This window comes from Acartia tonsa, chromosome 2 (assembly GCF_053477335.1).
Source record: "Acartia tonsa isolate MP-2025a chromosome 2, ASM5347733v1, whole genome shotgun sequence".
NCBI lineage: Eukaryota > Metazoa > Arthropoda > Copepoda > Calanoida > Acartiidae > Acartia > Acartia tonsa.
This window is the reverse complement of record NC_137261.1, coordinates 16,612,757-16,629,435: the sequence shown is the minus strand read 5'-3', so window position 1 is coordinate 16,629,435 and position 16,679 is coordinate 16,612,757. Positions and strand designations below refer to the sequence as shown.

Here is a 16,679-nt window from a genome sequence, read left to right as displayed (position 1 = left end):
GAAAAGAATATTTGTAGATCAATTAATCTGTAGCCAACAAATGTAGTAATTCATAAAATATTTGTTAATTTCAGCAGATTTTTTTGCGATTTTGGGGGACAAGGTGACCTTTTTATCTGCCCCCCCCCCCCCCTCAAAATATTATTTTAGATTTAATTCGCTTGTTGGACATGCCATATTCCTGTAAACCTTTACGTAGAGAGGTACAGTTAATTTAGGGCATACGAAACGGAGAGAGAGAGATAGATAGATAGAGAGATAGATAGAGAGATAGAGATAGAGAGAAATAGAGAGATAGATAGATAGATAGATAGAGAGAGAGAGAGAGAGAGAGAGAGAGAGAGAGAGAGAGAGAGAGAGAGAGAGAGATAGAGAGAGAGAGAGAGAGAGAGAGAGAGAGAGAGAGAGAGATAGAGAGAGAGAGAGAGAGAGAGAGATAGAGAATAAAAGAGGAAATTACTAATTCACATAACTATGTCAAATAAATTGCTACCTGGATCCTGGAGTAAGGCCACGAGTCTTGCCAGCATGCCAGCCTTCACCATCCTCTCCCTGACCTTGCTGTCGAAGGTGAGGTTGAGCAGGAGCCTGACCACGGCGTTGATGAGGTCCGAGTTCTGGGAGGAGAGCAGGGGGGCCAGCTTTTCTATCACAGAGGCGCTCACCATATCATCCTACAAATGGATGTAGAATATACGTGGATGATATTATGACAGGGGAAAATTTTTTGTCAATATATCTTGCCAAAATGGAACTCGATTATTGGTCAGTTCATCCATCCAGTAGAAAGGGAGGGAATGGGGTAAACCTATACATCATATACAAACAAACACTTAAATAAACTCTTGCAACAAATATATTCTAATACAAAATTATAATCCGCGCTTAGTATGCATCGTTATAACGTTTAACTGAATATGACCCAAATTTTTAAAGAAAACCTAATAAATAGTCAATCTATTTGTTTGTACTATGATTGATCTCCTTTATGTAACATATTTTGGGTGCCAAAAAAGCCATCTAAAACCCAATCAAACAAAAGCTTTACAAAAACAATATATCTACAGATATCCAAAAATAAGACAGAAATAGTATAGTTATAGCAAGCAGAGAGATATGGGACAAAGGCTATATATTAAAATAGTCCCGAAAGTATTATGATAACGTTTTCGAATTCGTTGACTGTAGAATATTGGGGACTTTTGATTGATTGGTTTTTCAAGTTTAATTTTACGCTATAGAAGTGGTAATTATATGTATCATTATTGGGCCATTGTTTTATCCCTTTAGATCCCTGTGTAGTATGAGTGCCAAGTTTTACAGGAATGTGTCACAATTCACAAAAAATATGAAGTTACATCTATTCGGGGGGATAAATCTATCCTAAACATTAAAGTAGCTTTTGTTTGGGCTTTCCTCTTTCTATGTTGTCATCAGATATGTAGATTTATATTCAGATAAATACCTGCCCCCTTTTCCAAGGAACTTTTTCGTCTGCTAGCAAATTTTTTCTACTACTTGACTGTGTTAATATTTCTAACACTTTTAGTTGATTTGAATTGAGAGTCGACATAAGGTCTTTGGGATGGGGACATACAGTTATTTAACCCCTTCATCCTCTATTGTTTTACTCAAATATGTTGTCATCCTTGTTTTTTTTTATTTAATTACCTTATTTTCGATATGCAGAGAAAGTTTCTTGAGAAAAGAAACCACTAATATCAATAATTCCTCATTATTTCTGTTTAAAAGTTGAACAAGTATTTGAGTTATGTTTCTTCGCCTCATCTTATCTTCAACCTAAAATAGGGAGATTGGAAATGTCGTCGTTTATACAGAAAATTTACTCCTAGCATAGTCATTAATTGCTATTATAAAGTTAAGGTGCAGTATATAAAAAGAACTAGTATCATAGATCAGGGAGGAAGGGGACATTGGGATATTTATTAGACTAGTCCCCAAAGTTTTATGAAAACGTTTTATTACGTTTGAATTACAACTTCGGGGACCTATATTGAATTTTTATTGGTTGATTCATTAAGTTAAGAGTTCAAACGTTTCAAACACTAATTTTAACTGTTTGTATCATCATTGGGAATGTACATTAATTGATAGGCCTTTGTTTAATGCCGTTAGATCCCTGATTAAAGATATTTATATCCCTTAGTAGCGCAGCAATGTTGATTAAAAGTAAATTTTTATACAATAATAGAGATTTAATATGTATACTGGTAGTTTAGTCTGTGTATTGACCTATAATTGGACATTTGTATTCTAAGATGTCATTGTTTTGGGCACTATGAAGAGCTTCTCTCATTTAATATAGCAATTCTTGTAAATAAACTTTAAAAATATGAAATATACAAGAAAAATAAAGTTAATATACGACCATTTAGGATCATGGAAAGAAAATGAAGTGGGGGGTTTCGTCGTAATTTCACAGTAGCTTTTGATAGGTTATTTCAGGTTTAGGTTAGTAAAATGTTCATTATTGCTTCGCAGTGTTTGGAAGTTGGCCCCGCAGGGTTAGAGTCCCAAAAAGGGGCTAAAAATAGGAGATAGCTATTGCGAAAATACTACGAAACCTGCTACTTCTTTTTTCTTTCCATATTTCGCTATTTATTATCATTTTAGCACTTTAATGTGTGAAATATATGCAAACCTTTATATCTTCTGACAAGTTTAGCAATAGATAGATTGATACGCGCAATGTTTGTTCTTGCTTCATCACAAAATTTTCAAACTTTTTATCCGCGGCTTCCTGAGCAAGCTTGTCTTTCTCCATGTCAACACTAGCCCTACAAAAATTATTCTCGTATTCATTCGAAACCGATTAATATCCGGTGGATTAGAACCGGTTCTCATCCATACGAGAAAAAAAATATGTCTAGTATCGTAGTATATCCAGTTTTCTACGAATATAAAAATGTACAATCGCAAGATTAAAACCAGTTTTTTAGCCTGAGCCTTCGGCATCTCGGTTTTAATCTTATAATTTTACATTTTATATCCGCGGAAAGGTGTATATTATAATACGATGAAAGAAATAACTAGGATATTATCCAGAGAATAAGGGGACCATAGACTGTTTATTACACTAGTCCCAAAAGTTTTATAATAACGTTTTCTTATTCGTTGGCTCTCCAACCATGGGGACATTAGTCAATTTTGATTATTTATTAAGTTGAGTGCCCAAACGTTTCAACCAAAAATTGTAATCTACATGTACAGACGAGGAAGCTTTGTATATCATCTTTGGAGATGTACATCAATTTATCGGCAATTGTCTTATCCCTTTAGATTCCTGGATAATATTTGCGTAAAATCAGTAATGATGACTTATCCTTTTACAAAAGTAACAGTATGTCTAAGAGTTTTTCTGTCCGTCTGTGTGTTTGTCTATCTGTTGTACAAAAGGATCTTGCTAACCGCTGAACCGATATGGTTTTCCTTTACAATGTAGCTTATCATAGGTCCTATGGAGCTTCATAACCATGTATTTCTGGGGAGATTTTTTTTATTTAGAACTAAAATTGAGTAAGGGGGGTGGGTTTACTTACCCACTCACTCCCCAGTCCCCTCACACAAACCACGATTGCCCCTAAAGGCATCTAGGGGGCGAATTTGCAGTATGACGGACTAATAATTTAGCTTTTTAGAGTTAAGAAATTTATAAAACCATTAAAAATATAACATTGTCAACCGCATTCTATGATTGATAAGGAGTGTCCTGCCCCCTTCCTTCACATACATATATTATTTTACCTGGATGTTTGCATGCCCTTTGCCTTATACAGCTCTGTGGTCCATTGGGTATATCTGTTCACTTCATATTGTAATATATCCATCACTTGACTTCCAACCTAAAGTATCAAAAAGTTTAACCTAAAAAACGTCAGCTATAAATTGTATTATTAAATATTTATTTGTACATATCCTTCTTGAAATTTTAGGTTTGGCAGACACATGGACCAAGGATAAGACAATGTGCCGATAAATTGATGTACATGATGACTTTGTTGACTAGTGTAATAAACTGCACATTGTCCCCTCTCTCTCTGCATATAGACGTACTTGCCTAGGTTGTAGATTAGCTTTGCTTAAGAACTATAATTGGTGAAGATGTTACAGGAGCTTCATGACGCTTTGGGTACAAGTCCTCTCCACTTCACCTTTGCACATACTCTGCGTTTTGAATATTAGTGTAACGCGCTCAAACGCCCAGGGTGACACCGATCAGACAACCAACTTTTTGATCGCACGACCTTTGTCTGAGAAGTCCTACTGTGTATGGTAATAAGTGGCTTTTCCCCCCTACTATAACAATTTATGTCGCGCTTTTGACATAGTAGAAGTAGAAACCCTTTTTAACGTCCTGATTTATGACGTGGTGTCTGACAGAGATCCGAACCTATCACCTCCCCGACGACGAGCAGATGCGCTACGTGTTGAGCCACGGTCGCGGGTTTAGAACTCTAATTACCTTATGATGAATTATAATAGGATGAAACTGAGAGAATGTTGAGAAACAGAAAAATGTGTAAATGATATTTGTGGTTAAATCTAGAAACAGACATAAATCATTCTTTCATATCTTGACATAAAACAAAGCTTTATCAGGTTTTCAAATCTTATCAAAATAAAAACTTAATGTGGAACTCTAACAAAAAGTATCCTGTTGAGCGCTGATAATACTTCCGTATAATAAGTATTTTGAGAAAAATAGAAATTAAGGTAGATTTTTTTGTTCATTACTTATGAGAGGTTAGGTTATTGGGTATTGGGTAGCCCCGAAGGGTTACGACACCGTTGGTAAAGGCCCAAAGGGTTAGGGCCTCCTGCATGGGTCAGGAAAAGGGAAATTACTACCTTATTTCCAATTTTTACAGAATCCAAAGTGGGAGGATTTTAGTTGCTCAATTGCCACATTGCATGAAAGTAGCCTAAATTTCTTAGCTTGTTTTGTTACTATTAATAAGTTATACGTGTTTTTTATATACATTCACAATCAAATGTATTTTGAGGGTTGTTTCATAGCAAAAAAGTAAATAAAAGAAGCAGCTTAAAGTGCCTTATAAAAAAGGCCATACAATACAAATGACCAATGTTAATAAGAAAGAATGGTTTCCTATGCTAGTTTTCCATTCTTCTCTTAGAACCCTAGACAAGGCTCCTAGTAAGGTTTCATTTTGTGATAATTCCTCCAAGTTATCCGGGTTTCTGAAAAATAAAATAAATAGTCAACTTAATAATACTAAGAAATTTCTTGGCCCAAGTTGTTGGGACCTTTTTTCGTCTGCTAACGAATTTTTTTTTGTTTTTTGTTCTTTTCATTTATATTTCCGACACTATTAGCTAATATTCATAGACCCAATTGAAAGTTAGAACAAAGTCCCCATTTAGTGGGTAAAGTTACATATAGCTCGTGCACCCTCTATTTTTTTTACTTTAATGACTTCATTGAAAATAATAAACTAAAACATAGGATTGTTAAATTTATATTTTATACGTGTTTAAGGATAAGCAGCAACAATTATTCTTTAATTTACCTGGACAACTGTAAAATAAGGCTGGATCCACGAACTTTTAACGGTATCTCCTCATATAATTGTTCTATATAATCCTCTAAACAAATTAATAAGTTAAACAAAAATAATAAATGTATTTAGTATATATAGTAAACAACAAATTGTACAACAGGATACTGAATTTGGGTACCTAGATGAAATGTATAGTGCACCAATATCATACACTTTTTAGAATTCAATTAGAAATGCTTCTAAATGCTATAGTTGATTCTTTTGGCTTTTTAAAATATGTATGTTCTTTTAATTTTAAGAAGTCAAGTTTATTTTGCAATGCGCAGCAATATTATGCATAATGTGCACAACAAACAAACTCAAACCTTGTTTTCTAATTGTGTTCAACTTAAATATGCACCAGGAAAAAGGCATAGCCAAAATCTTGTTAATAAACATTATGGTTTACAACCTCATTTTAAAGATAATTTTATGACTGTCTTATGGCTTAAAAAAGTGTAAATTTGCATTATAATGTATAATTGTTATTTCAATTCGCAAGACAAGGATGATTCTTCCTTGTAAATATTAAAGAGCTTTAAATCTAAGTTCTAAATCAAATATACACTAATTCATAATTACAGCTATTTTGCTATTTTAATGTTTTTTTAAAACTAAAATATAGAAAAAATTGCTGTAATAGAAAACTTAGTTAAGTTCCAATTTTGAGGAAAATTCAAGGGAAAAGTGAGTACTGTTGTTGAGTAAAGTTGATGGCTTTAAAATAAATAAAAACTGCACAAGAAAGAGAGTGGACATACAAATAAAAGCATCTTAAAAGGATAGGAATATAAGATTCCTACCATCTTTTAAAAGTGACGCTTTTCTATCAATAGGGTTAGTAAGAATTAGCTCTTTTCGTTAATTTAAACAGGTTAAATTGTCCTTTTGATTTAAAACTTTGCATGATGATACCTATGATAACTTACGATTGAGATAGCTTAGCAAACATAGCGCCACTAAAATATCACCATTTCAGCAATTTCAAAAGAAATCAATATGTTGAATCACAGCCCTTGCTGGATGAATAAGAAGATGTGGGCTTTGTCAAAACCTTTTGAATAACTTTACAAAAATATGAACTTATTCATATTTTGTTAATGGAGCACCAAAGATCAACATCCCCCCCCCCCCTAAAAAAATTATGTTTAAACCCTATTACAATTGATATACGTGGATATATTTGACAGGGGAAAATTTGCCTTAAATTTACCGAGCTAATATGGACCTCATTTTTTGGCCAGCTCATTCATCCAGTAGGAGGGGAGGGGATGGGGTAAATAGGGGTGGATGAAAGAGTATCGATATTTAAGCCAGCTGTGAGTAATACTTTATCAGAGTACATAAATTCTGGTACAACATCCAAGTAATAATATATCGATTATAATACATCAATGGTCATACTAGGAATCAATTTTTAAATAAACAAGTATAACGTGTTAAAAATGCAATATAGTAATTCTATATTTGTTTTACCTAATTCATTGATATTTGCTATTTCACCAGTCTCCAACTCTGCTTGTATAGGTGAGTATCTAAATAATAGAGTATATTGATAAACACTATAGTTTCTGGAAAAAGAAGTCATAATTTGGTTATAACACTATAATTCCCTTATATCATATCCCCCTTTATGCTCAGGACAAAGACCACTAATAAATGTTTATTCTTTTGATTATTTAAAAGTAACCAATTGTAGGATCTATTTGTATGTCTGTGTGTAGCGAAAGATCTCACTAACCGCTTGAGTGATGAGGTTCTTCTTTACAGTAAAGATACTTATAGGTCCAAGGAAGGTTTAAAAATTGAGGGTTCACTGCCACCTCTTAATCAATCCGCCCCAAAAGGAGTTTAGGGGCTTTGCCGCTAGTATCTATAATACAAAGTAGCTTGATGTCTTTCTGTCCGTCCGTCCGTCTGAAGGCTAAGATCTCGGTAACCACTGAACCGATCGGATTCTACTCTTCAGGGAATATAACTACTGGTCCTGTGGTGGTTTTCGGCTATTTTGGTGTGGGGTGGGGGGGGGGGGGGTGGGACACCCCCAACCCCCCAAAAACAAACCCCCCCTCCCATTTTTTTTACCAATTTTGCGAATTCGTTATTTAATCGCAAAAAATATTTTCCTGCTGGGTAGGTGCGAAAATTTGCGATCCGTTCTGCTGGGTAAGTAATAGAAGATGTAATTATACCTCTTGTGGCAAAGCCCCTAGAGGCTAGGGGCGAAGCCGCTAGTAATAAATATAGAAATATGAACTTGAAAGTACGTGAAACCGTCCCGTTCATTCGCAACTCAATTTTTCTTACCTATGGACGGATGCAGATTTTGGTCGCAAGGTTTGGTCGTCTTCTGGCTTACCAGCTTTCTCTTTTCTATAATTTAGTAAATTTATAATTTAGACATGTTAGAATTGTACTATCGATTTCAAACTATACATGATAATTCCTTTGACAGTTAGATATGATTTTAAAAATGTAGAATCCCAATAATCTCTATACGTCCATTTAAAACAACAGGTAATTTTTTAAATAACTATTCCTAGGACAACAAGGTATAATATTTTAAGCAAGACAATTATATAATCAAATCCTTGAGATGAATGTATGTACTTTTACTGTATCCTATATTGACGCAATTTTGCAACAAATTTATGTCTAAACGTACAAATCAATGTTTTGCTTATCTAGTTCTGATACTCTACAAAAGTATCTGATTTTAGAGCTTCACTTATATGGATGTTGTCATCCTTGTTTATCAGAGTTTACCTGTTTTGTAAATAGTATAGAAGCTGTTCGACCTCGGCCAATTTAGATGGATGAATAAGCTTGCATTTAGCTATCACTTCACTTGCCAGGCTGGTTATGTCTGTACTACTGTTCAATGACTTTAACCTAGAAAAAAAGCATAATAAGTGAAACAAGCGAAATAAACCTAAAAAAAATTTGTCGGGCAGATAAAAAGGTCGTCGTTGCCCGCCAACAACAGCTGAAAATCACGTACAGGTTTCGTGATTATTTTTTAAATTAATTTCGTTGTTGGAATTGCTGGTGTCGTGGAATTATTGTTGTCATTGGTTTATGTCGACTGCATTGTATTACTTAAAGTGGTAAGGGCTGAGCTATTATTGATATTCAATCGTGGAAGTTGATTTACATCGACATTATATAAAAACAATGAGCCTAATTACTATATATATCTACTAGCGGCTACGCCCCTAGAAACCTCTAGGGGCACTTAAGGTAGGAGGGGGAAAAAATCGACCTCAACTCATTTTAAATTTAAGTTTCAAAAGAGCAAAAAAAGAATATTTTTTGGGGAGGAGGGGGGTAAAGATACCCTCCCCAAAAATAGTTTAAAACCTTCCTAGGACCTATACGAAGTTTTACTGTAAAGTAGAACAATATCGGTTCAGCGGTTAGCGAGATCCTTAGGGACAGACAAAAATCGCTAAATACTTTATATAATAGGATGGACCACATGTCATACCCTTCTGCTAGTATGACAATTATGGTTTTATTTTGGTGTATTTATAAATATTGGTTAAAGTGATTATTAATATTCCTAAAGATCCAATATCCTGTTATTGCTACGCTACGTAAGTACAATAATGTCCTTGTTTCTTTGCATGAATACAAGATTAAAAGTCCAGTGTCAGCAAGATTCAAGTAAATGGGTATTACAATTTGTAATCTTAGGACAAGAAAGAAAAAAATTCTATTAAGATATGCTGTTTGCTTGTATAGTAAATTCTTTAGTATATTCTTAACCCTTAACAGTCGGACCCTTTATTCTGTTGGGGGGGGGGGGGGGGGGTAAACGAGCCCCCTTCCCAGTCTCTTATATCAGCTCATATAAGAGCTAGAGGGCTAATTTTTTGAGATAGAAAAATTGGAGAGGCTTGAGGGTGTTCAAGCCCCTCCCCCTCCCCAACCCCGACTGTTAATTGTTAAAAGCCTAGCTAACCAAATTATAACATTTTTACCCTTATTTGATGACTTTTTATAAAAATGAGAATGTAATCAAGATCAAAAAATCCAATTAAAACATGTTGATTTGTTCACATTTTTGTTAAACTCAAGTTTTTAATGGCAAATTTCGCCTATTAACTAAATCTTATTTAGAAATAGTAAATCTTGATAGAAAAAGAGCATTTTACAACAGTTTCTAACAAATTGTTTTATGTTCATGCATTGTAGAACAAGGGTAAAAAAGGTAAATCGATAAAAACAGTACTCTGTAGCCGCGTGTCAGCTGCGACTAAGCCTTAAATTCAAACCCGTCTGTAGGCTTTAATTTCTTTTTTAATAGGGATTGCCATATTGGGTAAGGTTTAGACTTTAAAAGATTCTAAAATAGTAAAAGGTTGATTCCCATTAGGACTACGAAGCCGCCGAATAGTGGAAAAAACATTCAGACAAAATGGAAGTTATCAGCATAGTATGCCAATTTACCATTAGCAAGATTTTATTTCCCAATCATTACCGGATCATGGAAAGAAAATGAAAGAGTAGTTTTCGTCGTATTTTAACAGTAGCTTTTGATAGGTTATTTTAGGTTAGATTATGTAAATATTAATGATTGCCCCGCAATGTTTAAGCCATCCGCAGGGTCTAGAGGTAGGTGAAAAGCTAGTGTGAAAATACAATGAAACCCGCTTTTTTTTCCATGATCCCAAATACCTAATAATTTTCTGGCACTCTTTCCTATCCCCGAGCATAGGGTCCCCCAGTTCTCCCAGGATGGTCGCCTCCAGCTCATAGTTCACCACTAGGGCTTTCTCTGTCGGATGGACATCCAAGCTTCCAGCTTTCACCTGAACATAATAGTTCAAATAACTTTGTCAATTGTGTCAATTAATAGCGTCAAAATAACAGTTACCCATTGAAATATTTTATTTGTAACCTAACCTAACACATATTGTAATGGACTTTGATCTTAATTCATATTAAGCATGAAGCAATGCTAAATACATAAACACCTTGTTTAATGTAAATCTTTTAAAGTTTAGTTTCGTTTTGTCTTTCTTTAAAGTCCTGCTTAGAGAGACTTTAGCTGGGAAACTGGGTACTTTCTGTGATGTACATTGTTTATTATTGATTTATAGCGAAGTTACTCTATAACTAATGTCCGTCAGTACCTCGTGTTATCAAGCTTCTAATTAACCACTAATAATTTCTCAGTTGGATACACATCCAAGCTTTCTGCATTTAGTTATAAATATGATGTATATTTCAACTGATAAAAAGGACTTAACATTTTTTTATCTTATTTATTTCATGTCTCATAGTTCTCATTGTCAAAAAACAAGGCAAGGAGAAGTCCCTGACTAACAAAACTGATATCAATTTTATGATTATCATTTAAATATTCGTGCATAATTTCCTGTAATACGACGTTATACATGATTTTTCAGTATGGCTGAGAACCAGTTCTAAACCGGATATTAATCTGTTTTGAAACAATATTGGAAAATGCTATCTTAGTTCAGGAATAATAAGTGTATTTTTACTATTTCCCATGATTCATAAATCGTCTAAACCACCTTTATTTTTTAAGTAAAGAAAAAACAGCTGATTTATATAAATATGATATGTATAATGTTTCAAAATACTTTTAGGTTATTATTTTACTGTTTTTAATTAAATTAAGTTATTTCAAAATCTATGTTTCCTTATTTCAGAATTCTTATTTTAGGGGCCAAACCACCTGTAACGTATATTCATCAACATGGTCCAATTAAACAAAATAATATATTTACCTTTCGTTTCAAATATTTCGCGTCTCCCTCCATTTTTAACTAACTATTTATTTAACACTTGCTAATCATTTCACATATTCATTTAATAATAATTCAATATTTTAGAATTTTGTAATATACAATTATACTTTTTGTAACTTTTGTTTAATGTTTTCAGTACAACGTCTACAGAGTGGAATGTATATAATATCGATCCAATATTACTTTCTACTCCGGGGGTTTATTCCCCTTTTTTCTATGGTTCTCCCCGGAGCCAAATTCGCTCCCCCTTTCCCTTTTTGGTTATACCCCACTTCCATTTTCATGATATTCCCCTTTCCCCTATTTATCTATCTCACTATCATTTTTAAAAGCGAAGCTTTTCTATAAATAGGGTTGGTCCGTCCGTAACAGTTTTCTCTGTCGTTAATTTAGGCATGTTAAAGTTGTCCTATTGATTTCAAACTTTGCAGGATGATTCTTATAACAGTTAGGTACAATTTAATATGCGTACCAACTCTATAATCGTTACCAGAAAGTCCGTACGTCCTGATATTTCCCTTTATCCCCTATCTATCTATATTTTAAAGTTTTTCTACTGTCATGGGTTGTTCTTTAGTACGTTCAAACTTAAAAGCTGTAAGTTTGTTATAATCGCCAAATTGATTTGAAACCCAATGTAAAGATTTAGAGATTTCTATAACAAACGATATTATACTTTTAAAGGCGTGGCAACCATATACATAATTATTACAATCAAGTTTAAACGAGTAGATTTTTAAATCATTTATTGTTTTACTAGCGGCTACGCCCCTAGAAGCATCTAGGGGAAAGGGAGGGGGAGTTGAACCTCAGCCAAAATAGTTATAACCTTCAAGGAGGCACATTGTAAAGGAGAACCATATCGGTCTAGTGGTTAGCGAGATCCTTTGCTTTAGACAAAAAGACCTTTCTACTTTATTTAATAGGATCCTGAAAGCTCTATCACTTTTGTAAAGAAACGTATCAACTTTTTTGCTTTTTATTTAAGATAGCTAGCCAGTTCTTTCAGTAAGTAGTAGATGTAAAATTTTTCATAGAATTCAGATATGCAATCGTTTTTTTTTGTAGACCTCTTATTTTCTAACTAATTTAATTTTTTTTAAAAATAATTAAGTCGGTTTTAAGGTACTAAAACGCAACAAAATAAAAGAAGAAAATGGCCAGTATGAACAAAAATAGAAAGATCTTACTTTTAAAATTATGTTAAGTAATTATTGAAAAAATCTATTTTGTTAACCTCGGATTAATCAAAACTTTGAAATTAAAAATATCCTCTCACAGGCATAAAAAGTATGTGTTCATATATACTTTTAGAATGAGAAAAATAATACGAATTCATTCTAAGCAAAATTGAAAAACTTTAATAAAACTAAAATAAAAAATAGAAGTTTATTTTAAGAATCATAATTTTCGGCTTTAAAGGGTTAGCTTGAATAAAACCTGAACAAAAATTTAAACAAAAGACAATGCAATGTAGCAGATATTTTTTAAACACAAGAAACAACAACGTATTTTTAACTGCATTGTTTTGAAGTTTATAATCAGACTGATGCATATTTGTTCATAATTTTTCATTCTTTACATGTTCTGTAATATCACTATATTTATTGTAGTATCTATTGTATATATTGTATGAACGTTCTCCTTTTTTTTGGCAATTCTATTGGTTAACTTTATAGGTTAAGCTTCGCGATTCGTCAATTTTCGCGATTTGTGATTGGCTAGTTTAGTAGTTACAATTCTTAAAATAAACTTTTATTTTTTTTATTTTTTATTACAATTTTTTAAAACTTTTTCAATTTCGCTTAGAATGGATTCGTAATATTTTTCTGATTCTAAAGGTATATATGAACCCATGCTTTTTATGTCTGTTTGGAGAAATATTTAGGTCTAAAGTTTTTATTAAACCGAGGTTAAAAAAATAGATTTTTTCAATAATTACTCAACAGAATTTTAAAAGTAAGGTGTCAAATTAAAGATCTTACTATTTTTGTTCATACTGGCCATTTTCTTCTTTTATTTTGTTGCGTTTTAGTACCTTAAAACCGACTTAATTATTTTTTTAAAAAACTTAAATTACTTAAAAAATAAGAGGTCTACAAAAAAACCGATTGCATATCTGAATTCTATGAAAAATTTTACATCTACTACTTACTGAAAGAACCGGCTAGCTATCTTAAATAAAAAGCAAAAAAGTTGATACACCTTCTTTAAATAAAACGCTAGTTTTTCTGATCTAAGTTTCGCTCTCATGAATGTTGCCATGTTTCACATAGCAATAATTCACAACCATATTTTACCTTTTACAATTTTTGTTTTTTCCCTCCGTTTTCCTTATTTCAATATTTTTCTTGAAAAACAAAGTAAAAGTAAAACCTATAAACTTTTTTTAATTATCATTTTTTGTATTTTAAGTTCGTAATATGTTAAAAAATTAAATCTTTAAAAATTAAATGAAATTGGTTCATGGCTGTTTTGGTGCTGACCTAATTTAAGAATTGAACAAAACAAGTACTGTACTTTTATCAAGGATGGGATTGGACAATGGAATATAAATAATGCTGGTAACCAAAGTTTTAACAAGTTATCTTATAAGGAACTTTATAAGATTTATTTAATCTTAATAGGTTCATACAAGGTCACATTGTTCAAAATTTTCCACCAACAGCTTCAATGTATAGACAGGATAGTTTATAAGTAAGGTATACAAAGTCTTCTCTTTGGTCTTATCCTTGGAAATCCCTGACTTTTATAAAATTAGAACACGGATTTATTTTGATGATATTATTGTCAGAGACTAGACAAGCTCAGAGGGAGAGTGAAGGGATAATGGACTGTATATTACACTAGTCCCCAAAATTTTATAATAACGTTTTCTTAATCGTTGGCACTGAACTTTAAATGAGTTTTGATTATTTGCTATATTAAGTGTCCAAACGTTTCAACCACTATTTGTATTCTTTAGAAGGAGTAATTTTGTAAATTAACATTGGCTATGTAATCAATTTATCGGCCATTGTCTTATCCCTTTACATTACTGCAAGACAAGGGTTATTTTGTATCAAAACAGAAACCAATTAAAACCACTGTCAAGACGACATTTGGACAATTTTTATAATGGTTATATTATACTTTATTTTCCCAAAATGTTAACTAAACTTTACTTGAAAATTCGTTGAAGAATGATAGTGTATATACTACTAGCGGCTGCGCCTCTAGCTTCCAGGGGCTCTGTATAATTCAAAGGGGTATATAATGGACAGACAAAATAGCCTAAAACCATCAGAAGGCTTAAATCTAAAAAAAGGTCCTAACACTATCCTGGAACCTATGTGATGCTTAGCATCATTAGTTCAGTAGTCAATGCGATTTTAAGCTTCAGACAAAAAAAGGTTACTACTAAACATTATAAAGTATTAAGGTTTTTTTTAAATTCATTTAAAGCCTAATATTTTGTGTAACTATTTAACTGATAGAGGTTTTACTTTTAGGGGAGCTTCACAGAGATCCTAGGAATGGTTTTGGGCTATTTTTTTTACCTTGCCTACCCTTTACACAAATAGTCAGTTAATGTTAGAGGCACCGCCGCTAGTATTATTTATATTTGTAGTAGCTTAAGTCGCAAATTGGTAGCTATCTGACAGCTGTAAAATAGTTATTTTGGGATTTATATTAGAAATAACAACAGTTTATTCTTTTCAAACTCAGTTTAAGCCTCCAGGGATCTAAGGGGATAAGACAATGACTGATAAATTGATCTACATCCCCAATGATGATACACAGTATTACCTCTTCTGTAGATTACACTTAGTTGTTGAAACGTTTTGATAGTAAACAATCAAAATTCTTTAAAAGTTCCCAAAGTTGTGAAACTTATAAAACTTTGGTGACTAGTAATTGGTAATTTTTATTGATTTATTTAGAATTTTTATGTTTTAATATGTAAGCTTAAACCTAAACACATTTATGAATTTGGCCTATAACTATATAATCCTATTAAATTTTATTATGAATATAAAATGCTAACTCATGTAATTTGTATATTGTTAACAAAACTCTTCAATATCTCTCTCATGTGTCCATTTAGTAATTTGGCTGTGTCATCTTAAAATAGAAATTAAAATATAATTAAATTTTAAATTTATTTCAAATTTATTCTGAAAAAGATTATCATACTGTAGTATAAAGTAGTAAGGTTTTTTTTGTCTGAAGCTAAATTGCTGGACCAAATGGGTTATACTATTTAGGGCAGCCTTATAAATGTCTTTGGGGTAGTTTTAGGCTAATTTCCGGACCTTTTCAGTCCTTCCCCTAAGACGCAACTAGTATTACACAAAGTAGTAATGTTTTTAATGGCTGTAGCTTGACATATCGATATATTTTAATTCTTCATTGAGTTCTTTTGATGAAAGCTTTACACATGTCCTGGGATGGTGTTAGGCTATTTAATTTTATATCTAAGCCTCTTAGATATAAGAAAAACAAGGGGAGCAGACAATAGTTTATGTTAAAGAAATAAGCAACAGAAAGTAATTTTGACAGGCATCTATAGGGATAAGACACTGGCCGATAAATTGATGTACATTCCCATTGTTTATACATAAAATTACTCATTCGGTATATTAAAATTAGTGGTTGAAACGTTTAAACACTCAACTTAATAAACCAAACATTAAAAATTCATTAAAAGGTTCAAAGTTGCTAAACAACGAATAAGAAAACGTTATTAAAATTTTTGGACTAGCGTAACGTAATAAAGAGCCTATTATCCCCTCTCTCTCTGGAACTTTGATCAAGATAAGAACAAAAGTAAGGATAAAGCGTACGTACAAAGTATGACAATAGAAAATGTGCGCGTAAAGGAATTTTAAATAGGTGGGTGTGTGCGTCATGCGCGCGTAATATTCATTACCTATCATACATACATTATCAGCAGAGTAGTTTTTTAACATGCAGCGCAGCTACTCTATAAGACGGAAATAATAAATCTTTATTATAGATGTATAACCAGACAACCAACTGTATTACCCTTTTGTAGCTACTTTTTTGTAGTAATATTTCCGACGCTATTGGTTGATTTTCGAAGGCCCAACTTAAATTAAACACAGGGTCCTAGGGAAGAGGACATATAGTTATCTAACACCTTTCCGCTCTATTGTTTTACTCTAATCGTCAAACATTAATTAGTTCTACTAAAATATATATTAAAGAATAAGTTTCTTGGTGGATTGATATCAACATACATAAGACCTAATGCTTTATATTGCATAGCAAAAACGTTGTGCTGCCAAGTAAATACAAAAAAAGTAGACAATGTATA

At 32.6% G+C, this 16,679-nt stretch overlaps 1 protein-coding gene across 1 annotated transcript in view; it reads right to left on the bottom strand.

Moving 5' to 3' along the window:
• Kap3 (kinesin associated protein 3) overlaps positions 1-11,498 on the bottom strand; it is a 45,055-nt gene extending 33,557 nt beyond the window's left edge. The window contains exons 1-12 of the mRNA XM_080147510.1: positions 11,339-11,498; positions 10,260-10,393; positions 8,346-8,471; positions 7,887-7,952; positions 7,056-7,114; positions 5,550-5,625; positions 5,132-5,220; positions 4,484-4,566; positions 3,766-3,863; positions 2,663-2,798; positions 1,672-1,800; positions 494-674 (exon numbers count right to left, since the gene is read on the bottom strand). Coding sequence (XP_080003636.1) covers positions 494-674; positions 1,672-1,800; positions 2,663-2,798; positions 3,766-3,863; positions 4,484-4,566; positions 5,132-5,220; positions 5,550-5,625; positions 7,056-7,114; positions 7,887-7,952; positions 8,346-8,471; positions 10,260-10,393; positions 11,339-11,371 — 1,210 coding nt within the window. The 5' untranslated portion in view covers positions 11,372-11,498. The remainder of the gene's footprint in view (positions 1-493; positions 675-1,671; positions 1,801-2,662; positions 2,799-3,765; positions 3,864-4,483; positions 4,567-5,131; positions 5,221-5,549; positions 5,626-7,055; positions 7,115-7,886; positions 7,953-8,345; positions 8,472-10,259; positions 10,394-11,338) is intronic.
• Positions 11,499-16,679: the final 5,181 nt, after the last annotated feature.